The following is a 19,456-nucleotide window of genomic DNA, read 5'->3' on the forward strand; positions in this document are numbered from 1 at the left end:
CTCAGTAGCCGGGTCAACACAGAATCTCTGTAAAGTTAAAGGTTCCCACCTAAGTTCTCTCTCAGTAGCCAGGTCAACACAGAATATCTGTAAAGTTATAAAGGTTCCCACCTAAGTTCTCTCTCAGTAGCCAGGTCAACACAGAATCTCTGTAAAGTTATAAAGGTTCCCACCTAAGTTCTCTCTCAGTAGCCGGGTCAACACAGAATCTCTGTAAAGTTAAAGGCTCCCACCTAAGTTCTCTCTCAGTAGCCAGGTCAACACAGAGTCTCTGTAAGGGATGTGACTCTCCACTTTCTTTTTCTTCTTGTTCTTATTTTGTGCAGAATCCTACAAAGTGAATCATAAAAGAGAAACTTTAATTTCCACCTTATATATTGTCCAAAAAAAATGATGAATGATGCATGTTTGATATATGACATAAAAATGATACGTACCACTTCGGCCAAAGCAGAGATTACTTTCCCCAGAGTGGTCAGTGATTTGTTGATGTTCGCTCCTTCCTGTAGCAGTCAAGGAGTAATATGGTCAACATGGTCAATATGACCAACATGACCAGCATGGTCAACATGACTAATATGACCAACATGGTCAATATGACCAACATGACCAGCATGGTCAACATGACTAATATGACCAGCATGGTCAACATGGTCAATATGACCAACATGACCAGCATGGTCAACATGACTAATATGACCAGCATGGTCAACATGGTCAATATGACCAACATGGTCAACATGACCAACATGGTCAAGATGGTCAATCTGGTCAACATGGTCAACATGACCAGCATGGTCAACATGGTCAATATGGTCAACATGGTCAACATGACCAGCATGGTTAACATGGTCAACATGACCAACATGACTAACATGGTCTTTATGGTCAACATGACCAGCATGGTTAACATGGTCAATATGGTCAACATGGCCAGCATGGTCGACATGGTCAACAGGATCAGCATGGTCAACATGGTCAACATGACCAGCATGGTCAATATGGTCAATATGGTCAACATGGTCAATATGGTCAACATAGTCAATATGGTCAACATGACCAACATGGTCAACATGACCAACATGACCAGCATGGTCAACATGGTCAATATGGTCAATATAGTCAACATGGTCAATATAGTCAACATGGTCAACATGGTCAACATGGTCAATATGGTCAATATGGTGAGCATGGTCAACATGGTCAATATGGTCAACATGGTCAATATGGTCAATATGGTCAACCTGGTCACATGGTCAACATGGTCAACATGGTCAACATGGTCAATATAGTCAACTCAACATGGTCAATATGGTCAACATGGTCAATATGGTCAACATGGTCAACATGGTCAATATGGTCAATATGGTCAACCTGGTCACATGGTCAACATGGTCAACATGGTCAACATGGTCAATATGGTCAACATGGTCAATATGGTCAATGTGGTCAACCTGGTCACATGGTCAACATGGTCAACATGGTCAACATGGTTAATATAGTCAACATGGTCAATATGGTCAACATGGTCAATATAGTCAACATGGTCAATATGGTCAATATGGTCAACATGGTCAATATGGTCAACATGGTCAATATGGTCAATATGGTCAACCTGGTCACATGGTCAACATGGTCAATATAGTCAACATGGTCAATATGGTCAACATGGTCAATATGGTCAACATGGTCAATATGGTCAATATGGTCACATGGTCAACATGGTCAACATGGTCAATATGGTCAACCTGGTCACATGGTCAACATGCTCAACGTGGTCAACATGGTCAATATAGTCAACATGGTCAATATGGTCAAAATGGTCAATATGGTCAATATGGTCACATGGTCAACATGGTCAATATGGTCAACATTGTCAACATGGTCAATATGGTCAACATGGTCAACATGGTCAATATGGTCAACCTGGTCACATGGTCAACATGGTCAACATGGTCAACATGGTCAATATAGTCAACATGGTCAACATGGTCAACATGGTCAATATGGTCAATATGGTCAACCTGGTCACATGGTCAACATGCTCAACGTGGTCAACATGGTCAATATAGTCAACATGGTCAATATGGTCAACATGGTCAATATGGTCAATATGGTCACATGGTCAACATGGTCAATATGGTCAACATGGTCAACATGGTCAATATGGTCAACATGGTCAACATGGTCAATATAGTCAATATAGTCAACATGGTCAACATGGTCAACATGGTCAACATGGTTAATATAGTCAACAGCAACTCAATCACTTCACCAATATACACCCTAGGTATAGGGGTCCTCACTGCCAGCAGTATATTCAATTGCAAGATTTTAAATGTATTAATTACACATGAACAAATAGACTAAAAACTTGAAAACTATGCAACAGAGAGGCAGAGGGAGAGGAGGAGGAGGAAGAGGAAGGAGAACGTCTCACCTTGAGCCGGGTCCCCTTGGCGCCTGTGGAGTCGGCCCTCTCGCTGCCGGCCAAATCCACCAGGCTGATTTTGCTGACCTGTGACAGAAAACATCAATGATAGCGCAGAGAAACGCATGAGTTGACTGAAAACGCAGCCAAAGTCATTTATTTTCAAAACTAATTCATTCAACAGTTGGCACAAGACACCCTCCATCACAATGGCACAGACACATTTCCAAGCGCCCTCAGACTCAGAGGCAAGCGGCAGCCCCACAACTGGTAGCAAAAACAGCGATGAATAGCTTTTTTTTTTTCAACAGGCTTAAAGTCACAGAGTTCAAGCAGCTAAGGGAGATGGGATGAATCTCAAACTCCTCCCATCCCTTCTCTTTGGCATCCCTCTGATATTTTTTTAGAAGGGATGAGGAGAGAGAGCTCTGGTTGCATTTTATTGTACTGTATATGAAGAGAGACCCCTCGGGCTGAGACGGCGCCCTTCCTACCTTCTCTGAGGTGTTATCAGTCTCAGCGTCGAGGCGTTTCTGTGTGAAGATAATGTTGAACACGGCGTGGGAGCGACTGCTGGTCTCGTTCATGTTGGTGGCGGCCACCGTCCTGCAGAGAACAAGGGAATGTTGGGTAATGTTCACTTGGTACCAAACTGAAGAAAACTGACTGAAACAGGAAGTAACTTTCCTGGACTTGTCCAATAAGGAACACTAATTTGTCCTTGGTGCGCCACTGAACATGACAGAGCATACTGCATGATGAAACACCACAGAAATACCCATGAGTTCACCAGTCAGATTTCCAATGTTAGAGGTTCCCACACCTTTCCATGGATTCTATTTCCAGACAGTGTACAGAACCTACCGTGTAATGCCCTTTTTATTTATTTATCCACCATTTATCTAACATTTACTTAACATTTACTTAACATTTATCTAACATTTACTTAACATTTATCTAACATTTACTTAACATTTATCTAACATTTACTTAACATTTATCTAACATTTACTTAACATTTATCTAACATTTACTTAACATTTACTTAACATTTATCTAACATTTACTTAACATTTATCTAACATTTATCTAACATTTATCTAACATTTACTTAACATTTACTTAACATTTATCTAACATTTACTTAACATTTACTTAACATTTACTTAACATTTATCTAACATTTATCTAACATTTATCTAACATGTACTTAACATTTACTTAACATTTATCTAACATTTACTTAACATTTACTTAACATTTATCTAACATTTACTTAACATTTACTTAACATTTATCTAACATTTATCTAACATTTATCTAACATTTACTTAACATTTACTTAACATTTACTTAACATTTATCTAACATTTATCTAACATTTATCTAACATTTATCTAACATGTATTTAACATTATCTAACATTTATTTAATATTTATGTAACTTGACAAGTCAGTTAAGACCAAATTCTTATTTTACAATGACGGCTTACCCCGGCCAAACCGTAACCCGGACGACGCTGAGGCCAATTGTGCGCCGCCCGATGGGACTAGTATGTACAGAACCTACTGTGTGATGTAACACTAGTGAAATCTACTCACGTTGAGACAGAAGAACAATAACAAGTGAAATGTCTGAGTCATTTGAGATCAATGATCCATCTAGCTAATAAAGCATACAAACCTCCACGGTGAACAGTTTTATCCGGGCGCAAAAATTAATTTCAACAAGATATGCCAAACGACAGATAAATTAAAACTAATTTCCCCTAACACTCTCTAGCAACCAAAACATCAATTATCGTCTTCCTAATGACACGTTGCATTCAACTTGAGGCGTTTTAAGCGGGGCCATCAGCGACTGGTTCTGCTACTGTTTAGTTGCTATGGTTAGCTTAGAGCTAATGAGACAAGAGACAATGTGGTAATTCGTAGGGAGCCTAAAGTTCAGCCCAGCAGCAGTGAGGAGTGTACTGAGGAAGAATAGTATTGTAGTGTGATACATTTCTAGGGAGGTTAAAGTTCTGTCCAAGCCGCATTGAGTGATATCGTGCGGTAGAGAGTCGCAGTGCAACACAACCATTTCTATTTTTCATCCTGCTGCTCTTTTCACATTGGGATGAAAAACAGAAAGAACTGGAAATACAGTGTTCGATCCTGCCACCTCGGTAGAGGCCTGACACCTCGGTAGAGGCCTGCCACCTTGGTAGAGGCCTGACACCTCGGTAGAGGCCTGACACCTCGGTAGAGGCCTGCCACCTCGGTAGAGGCCTGAAACCTCGGTAGAGGCCTGACACCTCAGTAGAGCCCTGCCACCTCGGTAGAGCCCTGCCACCTCGGTAGAGCCCTGCCACCTCGGTAGAGGCCTGACACCTCAGTAGAGCCCTGCCACCTCGGTAGAGGCCTGACACCTCGGTAGAGCCCTGACACCTCGGTAGAGCCCTGCCACCTCGGTAGAGGCCTGACACCTCGGTAGAGGCCTGACACCTCGGTAGAGGCCTGACACTTCGGTAGAGCCCTGACACCTCGGTAGAGGCCTGACACCTCGGTAGAGGCCTGCCACCTCGGTAGAGCCCTGCCACCTCGGTAGAGGCCTGACACCTCGGTAGAGGCCTGACACCTCGGTAGAGGCCTGACACCTCGGTAGAGGCCTGTGAATGGATGGACCCAGCACAGTGGAGGGGTAGATGGATGGACAGAGCACAGTGCTGTCTGACTGATGTATCTACACTGAGGTGTGTACTGCTACAGATCAAGATGGTACACGTCAGTAAGTCAATGGAGATTTCAAATGTTACTGAACTGCCTGATGTAGAGAAATCAGTTGATTCATTAACTGATTCATGAATCATTGAGTCATTTATCATTGACAGAGCAATGGGATTTGGTTCCAATGTGTTGCTGTCACGACTTCAACCCAAGTCGGTTCCGCTCCTTGTTCGGGCGGCGTTCGGCGTCACCGGTCTCCTAGCCATCGTCCATCCACTTTTAATTTTCCATTTGTTTTGTCTTGTTTTCCTACACACACCTGGTTCTCATTTCCCTCATGAAGTGTTGTGTATTTAATTCTGTTCCCCACCCCATGTCTTTGTGCGGAATTGTTTGTTTGTAAGTGCTTGTGCACTTGTTTACTGGTACCGCGTCAGGGTTTTGGTTATTTCTTTATGCCGTTGGTTTTGAATTAAAACAGCTCTGGCTATTACCTAGTTCTGCTCTCCTGCATCTGACTTCACTGCCACCGGTTACACACCCCTTTACAGAGTCTTGTTTCACTGCCACCGGTTACACACCCCTCTACAGAGTCTTGTTTCACTGCCACCAGTTACACACCCCTTTACAGAGTCACTGTCACCAGTTACACACCCCTTTACAGAGTCTTGTTTCACTGCCACCAGTTACACACCCCTTTACAGAGTCTTGTTTCACTGCTACCAGTTACACACCCCTTTACAGAGTCACTGTCACCAGTTACACACCCCTTTACAGAGTCTTGTTTCACTGCCACCAGTTACACACCCCTTTACAGAGTCTTGTTTCACTGCCACCGGTTACACACCCCTTTACAGAGTCACTGTCACCAGTTACACACCCCTTTACAGAGTCTTGTTTCACTGCCACCAGTTACACACCCCTTTACAGAGTCTTGTTTCACTGCCACCGGTTACACACCCCTTTACAGAGTCTTGTTTCACTGCTACCAGTTACACACCCCTTTACAGAGTCTTGTTTCACTGCCACCAGTTACACACCCCTTTACAGAGTCACTGCCACCAGTTACACACCCCTTTACAGAGTCTTGTTTCACTGCTACCAGTTACACACCCCTTTACAGAGTCTTGTTTCACTGCCACCAGTTACACACCCCTTTACAGAGTCTTGTTTCACTGCCACCAGTTACACACCCCTTTACAGAGTCACTGCCACCAGTTACACACCCCTTTACAGAGTCTTGTTTCACTGCTACCAGTTACACACCCCTTTACAGAGTCACTGCCACCAGTTACACACCCCTTTACAGAGTCTTGTTTCACTGCCACCAGTTACACACCCCTTTACAGAGTCACTGCCACCAGTTACACACCCCTCTACAGAGTCTTGTTTCACTGCCACCGGTTACACACCCCTTTACAGAGTCTTGTTTCACTGCCACCAGTTACACACCCCTTTACAGAGTCTTGTTTCACTGTCACCAGTTACACACTCCTTTACAGAGTCTTGTTTCACTGTCACCAGTTACACACCCCTTTACAGAGTCTTGTTTCACTGCCACCAGTTACACACCCCTTTACAGAGTCTTGTTTCACTGTCACCAGTTACACACCCCTTTACAGAGTCACTGCCACCAGTTACACACCCCTTTACAGAGTCACTGCCACCAGTTACACACCCCTTTACAGAGTCTTGTTTCACTGCTACCAGTTACACTCCCCTTTACAGAGTCACTGTCACCAGTTACACACCCCTTTACAGAGTCTTGTTTCACTGCCACCAGTTACACACCCCTTTACAGAGTCTTGTTTCACTGCTACCAGTTACACACCCCTTTACAGAGTCTTGTTTCACTGCCACCAGTTACACACCCCTTTACAGAGTCTTGTTTCACTGCTACCAGTTACACTCCCCTTTACAGAGTCACTGCCACCAGTTACACACCCCTTTACAGAGTCACTGCCACCAGTTACACACCCCTTTACAGAGTCTTGTTTCACTGCCACCGGTTACACACCCCTTTACAGAGTCTTGTTTCACTGCCACCAGTTACACTCCCCTTTACAGAGTCACTGCTACCAGTTACACACCCCTTTACAGAGTCTTGTTTCACTGCCACCGGTTACACACCCCTTTACAGAGTCACTGCCACCAGTTACACACCCCTTTACAGAGTCTTGTTTCACTGCCACCAGTTACACATCCCTTTACAGAGTCTTGTTTCACTGCTACCAGTTACACACCCCTTTACAGAGTCTTGTTTCACTGCCACCAGTTACACACCCCTTTACAGAGTCACTGTCACCAGTTACACACCCCTTTACAGAGTCTTGTTTCACTGCCACCAGTTACACACCCCTTTACAGAGTCACTGCTACCAGTTACACACCCCTTTACAGAGTCACTGCTACCAGTTACACTCCCCTTTACAGAGTCACTGCCACCAGTTACACACCCCTTTACAGAGTCTTGTTTCACTGCTACCAGTTACACACCCCTTTACAGAGTCACTGCCACCAGTTACACACCCCTTTACAGAGTCTTGTTTCACTGCTACCAGTTACACACCCCTTTACAGAGTCTTGTTTCACTGCCACCGGTTACACACCCCTTTACAGAGTCTTGTTTCACTGCCACCAGTTACACACCCCTCTACAGAGTCTTGTTTCACTGCCACCAGTTACACACCCCTTTACAGAGTCACTGCCACCAGTTACACACCCCTTTACAGAGTCTTGTTTCACTGCCACCAGTTACACACCCCTCTACAGAGTCTTGTTTCACTGCCACCAGTTACACACCCCTTTACAGAGTCTTGTTTCACTGCCACCGGTTACACACCCCTTTACAGAGTCTTGTTTCACTGCCACCGGTTACACACCCCTTTACAGAGTCACTGCCACCAGTTACACACCCCTTTACAGAGTCTTGTTTCACTGCTACCAGTTACACACCCCTTTACAGAGTCACTGCCACCAGTTACACTCCCCTTTACAGAGTCTTGTTTCACTGCCACCAGTTACACACCCCTCTACAGAGTCTTGTTTCACTGCCACCAGTTACACACCCCTTTACAGAGTCTTGTTTCACTGCTACCAGTTACACACCCCTTTACAGAGTCACTGTCACCAGTTACACACCCCTTTACAGAGTCTTGTTTCACTGTCACCAGTTACACACCCCTTTACAGAGTCTTGTTTCACTGTCACCAGTTACACACCCCTTTACAGAGTCACTGTCACCAGTTACACACCCCTTTACAGAGTCACTGTCACCAGTTACACACCCCTTTACAGAGTCTTGTTTCACTGCCACCAGTTACACACCCCTTTACAGAGTCTTGTTTCACTGTCACCAGTTACACACCCCTTTACAGAGTCACTGCCACCAGTTACACACCCCTTTACAGAGTCTTGTTTCACTGCCACCAGTTACACACCCCTTTACAGAGTCTTGTTTCACTGCCACCAGTTACACACCCCTTTACAGAGTCTTGTTTCACTGTCACCAGTTACACACCCCTTTACAGAGTCACTGCCACCAGTTACACACCCCTTTACAGAGTCTTGTTTCACTGCCACCAGTTACACACCCCTTTACAGAGTCACTGCCACCAGTTACACACCCCTTTACAGAGTCTTGTTTCACTGCCACCAGTTACACACCCCTTTACAGAGTCTTGTTTCACTGCTACCAGTTACACACCCCTTTACAGAGTCTTGTTTCACTGCCACCAGTTACACACCCCTTTACAGAGTCTTGTTTCACTGCCACCGGTTACACACCCCTTTACAGAGTCTTGTTTCACTGCCACCGGTTACACACCCCTTTACAGAGTCTTGTTTCACTGCCTTACAGTTGCAGCACGGACAAGTCTGGAACTTCAATCATTCATTGTTGCTTTGTTTTGTCCTGTCTTTCTGCTGGAGTATCCTAGTTTTCTCCGTCTACGCGTCTCCACTCTACTACCACCATGTCTTTAACGTGTTAGTTAATGAACATCTATTCTGGTCTGTTAGTTAGTTCAAGTCTTCCCATGCAGTAAATTCCCTCATCAACACGACATTTTGTAATTAATGACTCTATTAATTCACGGCCAACATGGTACAGTATGGAAACTTCACCTCACCAAGGTTGCACATCCCAAACGGAAAAGTAGCCCCTATGTTCAAAAGTAGTGCACTACATAGGGAATAGAGAGATATTTGGGACTCAAACCAAACCTTCTCAAACAGAGCCTGTGTTCCATTTAGAATGCAGGCTCAGTATATAATGCCTGAGGCTAAGTGGTATTGCTAGTGTGGATATTGGAACAAAGCCACAATCTTTAGAATAAAATCCCATTTGAATTACACCCCAAAGAAAATAAAACCCTGGCTGTCATATATCATCCATCCTTAATCCATCCGTTCAATCACCCATTCATTCATTCATTCATTCATTCATCCATTAATCTGTTCACCCACCCAATCATCCATCCATCCATACATCCAACGCCAAGATAAATTCCTAGTAACATGGTTTCAAATCAAATCAAATGTTATTTGTCACGTGCTGAATACACAGATGTAGACCTTACAATGAAATGCTTACAACTTACAAGCCCTTACCCAGCAATGCAGTTTTAAGAAAAAAAAAACGTTTTAAAAAGTAAGAGAAGAAAAAAAAGTAATGAAAAAGCAACAGTAAATAACAGAAGCGGGGTTATATACAGAGTATTACAGTACGGAGTCAATGTGGAGGCTATATACAGAGTATTACAGTACGGAGTCAATGTGGAGGATATATACAGGGTATTACAGTACGGAGTCAATGTGGAGGTTATATACAGAGTATTACAGTACGGAGTCAATGTGGAGGCTATATACAGAGTATTACAGTACGGAGTCAATGTGGAGGCTATATACAGAGTATTACAGTACAGAGTCAATGTGGAGGCTATATACAGAGTATTACAGTACGGAGTCAATGTGGAGGTTATATACAGAGTATTACAGTACGGAGTCAATGTGGAGGCTATATACAGAGTATTACAGTACGGAGTCAATGTGGAGGCTATATACAGAGTATTACAGTACGGAGTCAATGTGGAGGTTATATACAGAGTATTACAGTACGGAGTCAATGTGGAGGTTATATACAGAGTATTACAGTACGGAGTCAATGTGGAGGTTATATACAGAGTATTACAGTACGGAGTCAATGTGGAGGTTATATACAGAGTATTACAGTACGGAGTCAATGTGGAGGTTATATACAGAGTATTACAGTACGGAGTCAATGTGGAGGCTATATACAGAGTATTACAGTACGGAGTCAATGTGGAGGCTATATACAGAGTATTACAGTACGGAGTCAATGTGGAGGCTATATACAGAGTATTACAGTACGGAGTCAATGTGGAGGCTATATACAGAGTATTACAGTACGGAGTCAATGTGGAGGCTATATACAGAGTATTACAGTACGGAGTCAATGTGGAGGCTATATACAGAGTATTACAGTACGGAGTCAATGTGGAGGCTTTATACAGGGTATTATGGTACAGAGTCAATGTGGAGGCTATATACAGGGTGTTACGGTACAGAGTCAATGTGGAGGCTATATACAGGGGGTACCGATACAGAGTCAATGTGGAGGCTATATACAGGGTGTTTACGGTACAGAGTCAATGTGGAGGCTATATACAGGGTGTTACGGTACAGAGTCAATGTGGAGGCTATATACAGGGTGTTACGGTACAGAGTCAATGTGGAGGATATATGCAGGGGATACTGGTACAGAGTCAATGTGGAGGCTATATACAGGGTATTACGGTACAGAGTCAATGTGGAGTCTATATACAGGGTTTTACGGTACAGAGTCAATGTGGAGGCTATATACAGGGTGTTACGGTACAGAGTCAATGTGGAGGCTTTATACAGGGTGTTTACGGTACAGAGTCAAGGTGGAGGCTATATACAGGGTGTTACGGTACAGAGTCAATGTGGAGGCTATATACAGGATGTTACGGTACAGAGTCAATGTGGAGGCTATATACAGAGTATTATGGTACAGAGTCAATGTGGAGGCTATACACAGGGTGTTACGGTACAGAGTCAATGTGGAGGCTATATACAGGGTGTTATGGTACAGAGTCAATGTGGAGGCTATATACAGGTTATTACGTACAGAGTCAATGTGGAGGCTATATACAGGGTATTACGTACAGAGTCAATGTGGAGGCTATATACAGAGTATTACAGTACGGAGTCAATGTGGAGGCTATATACAGAGTATTACAGTACGGAGTCAATGTGGAGGCTATATACAGAGTATTACAGTACGGAGTCAATGTGGAGGCTTTATACAGGGTATTATGGTACAGAGTCAATGTGGAGGCTATATACAGGGTGTTACGGTACAGAGTCAATGTGGAGGCTATATACAGGGGGTACCGATACAGAGTCAATGTGGAGGCTATATACAGGGTGTTTACGGTACAGAGTCAATGTGGAGGATATATGCAGGGGATACTGGTACAGAGTCAATGTGGAGGCTATATACAGGGTATTACGGTACAGAGTCAATGTGGAGGCTATATACAGGGTGTTACGGTACAGAGTCAATGTGGAGTCTATATACAGGGTTTTACGGTACAGAGTCAATGTGGAGGCTATATACAGGGTGTTACGGTACAGAGTCAATGTGGAGGCTTTATACAGGGTGTTTACGGTTCAGAGTCAAGGTGGAGGCTATATACAGGGTGTTACGGTACAGAGTCAATGTGGAGGCTATATACAGGATGTTACGGTACAGAGTCAATGTGGAGGCTATATACAGAGTATTATGGTACAGAGTCAATGTGGAGGCTATACACAGGGTGTTACGGTACAGAGTCAATGTGGAGGCGATATACAGGGGGTACCGGTACAGAGTCATTGTGGAGGCTATATACAGGGTGTTACGGTACAGAGTCAATGTGGAGGCTTTATACAGGGTATTACGGTACAGAGTCAATGTGGAGGCTATATACAGAGTATTACAGTACGGAGTCAATGTGGAGGCTATATACAGGGTGTTACAGTACGGAGTCAATGTGGAGGCTATATACAGGGTGTTACAGTACGGAGTCAATGTGGAGGATATATACAGGGTATTACAGTACGGAGTCAATGTGGAGGATATATACAGGGTATTACAGTACGGAGTCAATGTGGAGGATATATACATAGTATTACAGTACGGAGTCAATGTGGAGGCTATATACAGAGTATTATGGTACAGAGTCAATGTGGAAGCTATATACAGGGTGTTACGGTACAGAGTCAATGTGGAGGCTATATACAGGGGGTACCGGTACAGAGTCAATGTGGAGGCTATATACAGGGTGTTTACGGTACAGAGTCAATGTGGAGGCTATATACAGGGTGTTACGGTACAGAGTCAATGTGGAGGCTATATACAGGGTGTTACGGTACAGAGTCAATGTGGAGGATATATACAGGGGGTACTGCTACAGAGTCAATGTGGAGGCTATATACAGGGTATTACGGTACAGAGTCAATGTGGAGGCTATATACAGGGTGTTATGGTACAGAGTCAATGTGGAGGCTATATACAGGGTTTTACGGTACAGAGTCAATGTGGAGGCTATATACAGGGTGTTATGGTACAGAGTCAATGTGGAGGCTATATACAGGATGTTACGGTACAGAGTCAATGTGGAGGCTATATACAGAGTATTATGGTACAGAGTCAATGTGGAGGCTATACACAGGGTGTTACGGTACAGAGTCAATGTGGAGGCGATATACAGGGGGTACCGGTACAGAGTCATTGTGGAGGCTATATACAGGGTGTTACGGTACAGAGTCAATGTGGAGGATATATACAGAGTATTACAGTACGGAGTCAATGTGGAGGCTATATACAGGGTATTACGGTACAGAGTCAATGTGGAGGCTATATACAGGGTGTTACAGTGCGGAGTCAATGTGGAGGATATATACAGGGTATTACAGTACGGTAATGTGGAGGATATATTCAGGGTATTACAGAGTCAATGTGGAGGCTATATACAGGGTTTTACGATACAGAGTCAATGTGGAGGCTTTATACAGGGTATTACGGTACAGAGTCAATGTGGAGGCTATATACAGAGTATTACAGTACGGAGTCAATGTGGAGGCTATATACAGGGTGTTCCAGTACGGAATCAATGTGGAGGCTATATACAGGGTGTTACAGTGCGGAGTCAATGTGGAGGATATATACAGGGTATTACAGTACGGTGTCAATGTGGAGGATATATTCAGGGTATTACAGTACGGAGTCAATGTGGAGGATATATACAGGGTATTACGGTACAGAGTCAATGTGGAGGCTATATACAGGGTGTACTGGTACAGAGTCAATGTGGAGGCTATATACAGAGTATTACAGTACGGAGTCAATGTGGAGGCTATATACAGAGTATTATGGTACAGAGTCAATGTGGAGGCTATATACAGGGTGTTACGGTACAGAGTCAATGTGGAGGCTATATACAGAGTATTATGGTAAATAGTCAATGTGGAGGCTATACACAGGGTGTTACGGTACAGAGTCAATGTGGAGGCGATATACAGGGGGTACCGGTACAGAGTCATTGTGGAGGCTATATACAGGGTGTTACGGTACAGAGTCAATGTGGAGGATATATACAGGGTGTTACGGTACAGAGTCAATGTGGAGGCTATATACAGGGTTTTACGGTACAGAGTCAATGTGGAGGCTATATACAGGGTATTATGGTACAGAGTCAATGTGGAGGCTATATACAGGGTGTTTACGGTACAGAGTCAAGGTGGAGGCTATATACAGGGTGTTACGGTACAGAGTCAATGTGGAGGCTATATACAGGATGTTACGGTACAGAGTCAATGTGGAGGCTATATACAGAGTATTATGGTACAGAGTCAATGTGGAGGCTATACACAGGGTGTTACGGTACAGAGTCAATGTGGAGGCGATATACAGGGGGTACCGGTACAGAGTCATTGTGGAGGCTATATACAGGGTGTTACGGTACAGAGTCAATGTGGAGGATATATACAGGGAGTACTGGTACAGAGTCTATGTGGAGGCTATATACAGGGTATTACGGTACAGAGTCAATGTGGAGGCTATATACAGGGTGTTACGGTACAGAGTCAATGTGGAGGCTATATACAGGGTATTACAGTACGGAGTCAATGTGGAGGATATATTCAGGGTATTACAGTACGGAGTCAATGTGGAGGATATATACAGGGTATTACGGTACAGAGTCAATGTGGAGGCTATATACAGGGTGTACTGGTACAGAGTCAATGTGGAGGCTATATACAGAGTATTACAGTACGGAGTCAATGTGGAGGCTATATACAGAGTATTATGGTACAGAGTCAATTTGGAGGCTATATACAGGGTGTTACGGTACAGAGTCAATGTGGAGGCTATATACAGAGTATTATGGTACAGAGTCAATGTGGAGGCTATACACAGGGTGTTACGGTACAGAGTCAATGTGGAGGCTATATACAGAGTATTACAGTACGGAGTCAATGTGGAGGCTATATACAGAGTATTACAGTACGGAGTCAATGTGGAGGCTATATACAGGGTATTACGGTACAGAGTCAATGTGGAGGCTATATTCAGGGTATTACGGTACAGAGTCAATGTGGAGGCTTTATACAGGGTATTACGGTACAGAGTCAATGTGGAGGCTTTATACAGGGTATTACGGTACAGAGTCAATGTGGAGGCTATATACAGGGTATTACGGTACAGAGTCAATGTGGAGGCTATATTCAGGGTATTACGGTACAGAGTCAATGTGGAGGCTTTATACAGGGTATTACGGTACAGAGTCAATGTGGAGGCTTTATACAGGGTATTACGGTACAGAGTCAATGTGGAGGCTATATACAGAGTATTACAGTACGGAGTCAATGTGGAGGCTATATACAGGGTGTTACAGTACGGAGTCAATGTGGAGGCTATATACAGGGTGTTACAGTACGGAGTCAATGTGGAGGATATATTCAGGGTATTACAGTACGGAGTCAATGTGGAGGATATATACAGGGTATTACGGTACAGAGTCAATGTGGAGGCTATATACAGGGTGTACTGGTACAGTGTCAATGTGGAGGCTATATACAGAGTATTACAGTACGGAGTCAATGTGGAGGCTATATACAGAGTATTATGGTACAGAGTCAATGTGGAGGCTATATACAGGGTGTTACGGTACAGAGTCAATGTGGAGGCTATATACAGGGTGTTACGGTACAGAGTCAATGTGGAGGATATATACAGGGGGTACTGGTACAGAGTCAATGTGGAGGCTATATACAGGGTATTACGGTACAGAGTCAATGTGGAGGCTATATACAGGGTGTTACGAGTCAATGTGGAGGATATATACAGACAGAGTCAATGTGGAGGCTATATACATATTACGGTACAGAGTCAATGTGGAGGCTATATACAGGGTGTTATGGTACAGAGTCAATGTCGAGGCTATATACAGGGTGTTTACGGTACAGAGTCAAGGTGGAGGCTATTTACAGGGTATTACGGTACAGAGTCAATGTGGAGGCTATATACAGGGTGTTACGGTACAGAGTCAATGTGGAGGCTATATACAGGGTGTTACGGTACAGAGTCAATGTGGAGGCTATATACAGGGTGTTACGGTACAGAGTCAATGTGGAGGCCATATACAGAGTATTATGGTACAGAGTCAATGTGGAGGCTATATACAGGGTGTTACGGTACAGAGTCAATGTGGAGGATATATACACGGGGCACCGGTACAGAGTCCAATTGGAGGCTATATACAGGGGGTACCGGTACAGAGTCAATGTGGAGGCTATATACAGGGTGTTACGGTACAGAGTCAATATGGAGGCTATATACAGGAGGTACCGGTACAGAGTCAATGTGGAGGCTATATACAGGGTGTTACGGTACAGAGACTATGTGGAGACTATATACAGGGTATTACGGTACAGAGTCAATGTGGAGACTATATACAGGGGGTAGAGTCAATGTGTCAATGTGCGGGGGCACCGGGTAATTGAGGTAGTTATGTACATGCAGATAGGGTTATTAAAGTGGCTATGCATAGATAATAACAGAGAGTAGCAGCAGCGTATGGGGGGGGGGGGGGGGGTGCAAGTAGTCTGGGTAGCCATTTGATTAGATGTTTAGGAGTCTTATGGACCTAGACTTGGTGCTCCAGTACCGCTTGCCGTGCAGTAGCAGAGAGAACAGTCTATGACTAGGTTCTTCCTCTGACACCGCCTGGTATAGAGGTCCTGGATGACAGGTTCTGTTGGTTCTGTTGGGGCGGTATGCAAATTGGAGTGGGTCTAGGGTTTCTGGGATAATGGTGTTGATGTGAGCCATGACCAGCCTTTCATGGCTACAGACATGAGTGCTACGGGTCGGTAGTCATTTAGGAAGGTTACCTCGGTGTTCTTAGGAACAGGCACTATGGTGGTCTACTTGAAACATGTTGGTATTACAGACTCAGAAAGGGAGAGGTTGAAAATGTCAGTGAAGACACTTGCCAGTTGGTCAGCACATGCTCGGAGTACACTTCCTGGTAATCCGTCTGGTCCAGCGACCTTGTGAATGTTGACATGTTTAAAGGTCTTACTCACATCGGCTGTGGAGAGTGTGATCACACATTCATCCGGAACAGCTGATGCTCTCATGCATGTGTCAGCGTTACTTGCCTCGAAGCGAGCATATAAGTGATTGAGCTCACTGGGCAGCTCTCGGCTGTGCTTCCCTTTGTAGTCTGTAATAGCAAGCCCTGCCACATCCGACGAGCATCGGAAACGGTGTAGAACGATTCGATCATAGTCCTGTATAGACACTTTGACTTTTTGATAGGTCGTCGAGGGCATAGCAGGATTTCTTATAAGCTTCCGGGATAGAGTCCCACTCCTTGAAAGTGGCAGCTCTACCCTTTAGCTCAGTGCGAATGTTGCCTGTAATCCATGGCTTCTGGTTGGGGTATGTACGTGCAGTCGCTGTGGGGACGACGTCCTCAATGCACTTATTGATAAAGCCAGTGACTGATGTGGAGTACTCCTCAATGCCATCGGAATAATCTCGGGAACATTTTCCAGCCTGTGCTAGCAAAACAGTCCTGTAGTTTAGCATTTGCTTCATTTCACTTATAGACCAAGTCACTGGTGCTTCCTGCTTTAATTTTAGCTTGTCAGCAGAAATCAGGAGGATAGAGTTATGGTCAGAATTACCAAATGGAGGGCGAGCTTTGTATTTCTCTCTGTGTGTGGAGTAAAGGTGGTCTATAAATGTTTTTCCCTCTGGTTGCATATTTAACATGTTCATAGAAATTATTTTAACTGATTTAAGTTTCCCTGCATTAAAGTCCCTGGCCACTAGGAGCGCCACCTCTGGGTGAGCGTTTTCCTGTTTGCTTATGGTGGTATACAGCTCATTTAGTGCAGTTTTAGTGCCAACCTCGCTCTGCAGTGGTATGTAGACAGCTACGAAAAATACAGATGAAAACTCTAGGTAGATAGTGTGGTCTACAGCTTACCATGAGATACTCTACCTCAGGCGAGCAAAACTTTGAAACTTTCTTAGATATCGTGCACCAGCTGTGAATCTGTTCTATCCTGCCGATACAGTGTATAACAGCTGTATGTTCTTGATGTCGTCATTCAGCCCAGACTTGGTGAAACATAAGATATTACAGTTTTTAATGTCCCGTTGGTAGGATATGCCGTGCCTTCAGTAAGTCCCATTTATTTTCCAGCGATTGAACGTTAGCTAGCAGGACGGAAGGCCACTCGTCACCTGATCCTCACAAGGCACCCTGATCTTTTGCCTCGAATCTCCGCTTTCTTCGCCATGGAATCACGGGGATCAGGGCCTGGTTGGGTGTCTGCAGTATATCCATCGCGTCCGACTCATTGAAGAAGAACTCCTCGTCCAATTAGAGGTGAGTAATCCCAGTTCTGATGTTCTGTTCTGATGTTCTGTTCTGATGTTCTGTTCTGATGTCCTGTTCTGATGTTCTGTTCTGATGTCCAGAAGCTCTTTTCGGTCATAAGAGACAGTAGCAGCAACATTATGTACAAAGAAAGTTACGAACAATACGAAGAAACTACAAAATAGCATGACTGGTTGAGAGCCAATAAGACGGCAGCTCTACCCCCCGGCGCCATGGCAATGTTGCATGGCAATTAAGTTCTGATTCTGATTCATCAACCCACCCACCCATCCATCCACGCATCCACCTACCCATACATACACTGTACATCTACCTATCTAACCATCAACCCATCCACCCACTCACCTGGCCTTGTTTCCAGAGTCCATGAGGTCCTGGATGTCGTTGTAGGAGGTGACGGCCAGCTTGGACAGGTCCTCTACGTAGGGCCCCATCAGGGGGTGTTCCCTCACACGCAGGTTCCCCTTATTCTTAGGGTTCAGGAGGTCACGCACACGCTCACAGTAGATTTCCATATAGCTCACCTGAGGAGGAGAGAGGGAGGGGGAGGGGCATAAAATGGTTAGAACACAGGAGAGGTCACGAAGAGTCACATCTCCCACAGGTTCTTTCTCGTTTCATCTTTCTTAAATTCCTCATGTCCTCTCTCCTCATATTCTTGGAAGGACTATGGATCCATGGCTTCAATGTGTTTTGAGAAGGAGGCAAGGAGATGCTAAGAATTGAGGAAAGACGGAAAATAATTAAGAAAAAAGCCATAGTGAGAGGAAGTGGACCCTTACAGGAAGACAGGATGTGACATGATGGGTAGTGTTAACTGTACGTACCTCCACAGAGTAGGACTTGGTGTTGTCATTATTACAGTCGTTGAACTTGGTGAAAAGGTCTTCACACATCTAGGGGGGGCAAGAGAGCAACAGGTTTGGAGTGAGCATTTATTATCAACTGATATTTGGTTTGTATGTACGGGGGACAGATACGAACACATTGACACACTGAATAATCAACCATCCAATGTGTTGCACCACAATTTAGCTTTCATTATTTTCCAACACCTGTCCTTTGTGTTAAGGCATGGAGGGCTAAGTGAATGATTCGCTAACTTTCCGAAAATTCCCTGGTTATCCAGCAATTGGAGAATTCAGGATTCTGGGAATGTTCCATCTGGGAAAACCAGGGATTTTTTTTAAAGGTACTGAAATGTTGTAACCCTGGTGTTAGAGGTAACAGTATGTGCTGACCAGAGGGATGATATCTGGGTAATGTTGTAACCCTGGTAACAGTATATGCTGACCAGAGGGATGATATCT

The 19,456-nt window shown here is 44.2% G+C and overlaps 1 protein-coding gene across 1 annotated transcript in view; it reads right to left on the bottom strand.

Annotated features, from left to right (window-relative positions):
- Window positions 1-19,456, bottom strand: part of LOC139416564 (kinesin-like protein KIF1A) — a 146,445-nt gene that overhangs the window by 84,886 nt on the left and 42,103 nt on the right. The window contains exons 5-10 of the mRNA XM_071165380.1: window positions 18,974-19,042; window positions 18,492-18,670; window positions 2,926-3,037; window positions 2,441-2,518; window positions 438-503; window positions 234-330 (exon numbers count right to left, since the gene is read on the bottom strand). Of these exons, the coding sequence (XP_071021481.1) occupies window positions 234-330; window positions 438-503; window positions 2,441-2,518; window positions 2,926-3,037; window positions 18,492-18,670; window positions 18,974-19,042 (601 nt within the window). The remainder of the gene's footprint in view (window positions 1-233; window positions 331-437; window positions 504-2,440; window positions 2,519-2,925; window positions 3,038-18,491; window positions 18,671-18,973; window positions 19,043-19,456) is intronic.

This window comes from Oncorhynchus clarkii, chromosome 1 (genome assembly GCF_045791955.1).
Source record: "Oncorhynchus clarkii lewisi isolate Uvic-CL-2024 chromosome 1, UVic_Ocla_1.0, whole genome shotgun sequence".
NCBI classification, from domain to species: domain Eukaryota; kingdom Metazoa; phylum Chordata; class Actinopteri; order Salmoniformes; family Salmonidae; genus Oncorhynchus; species Oncorhynchus clarkii.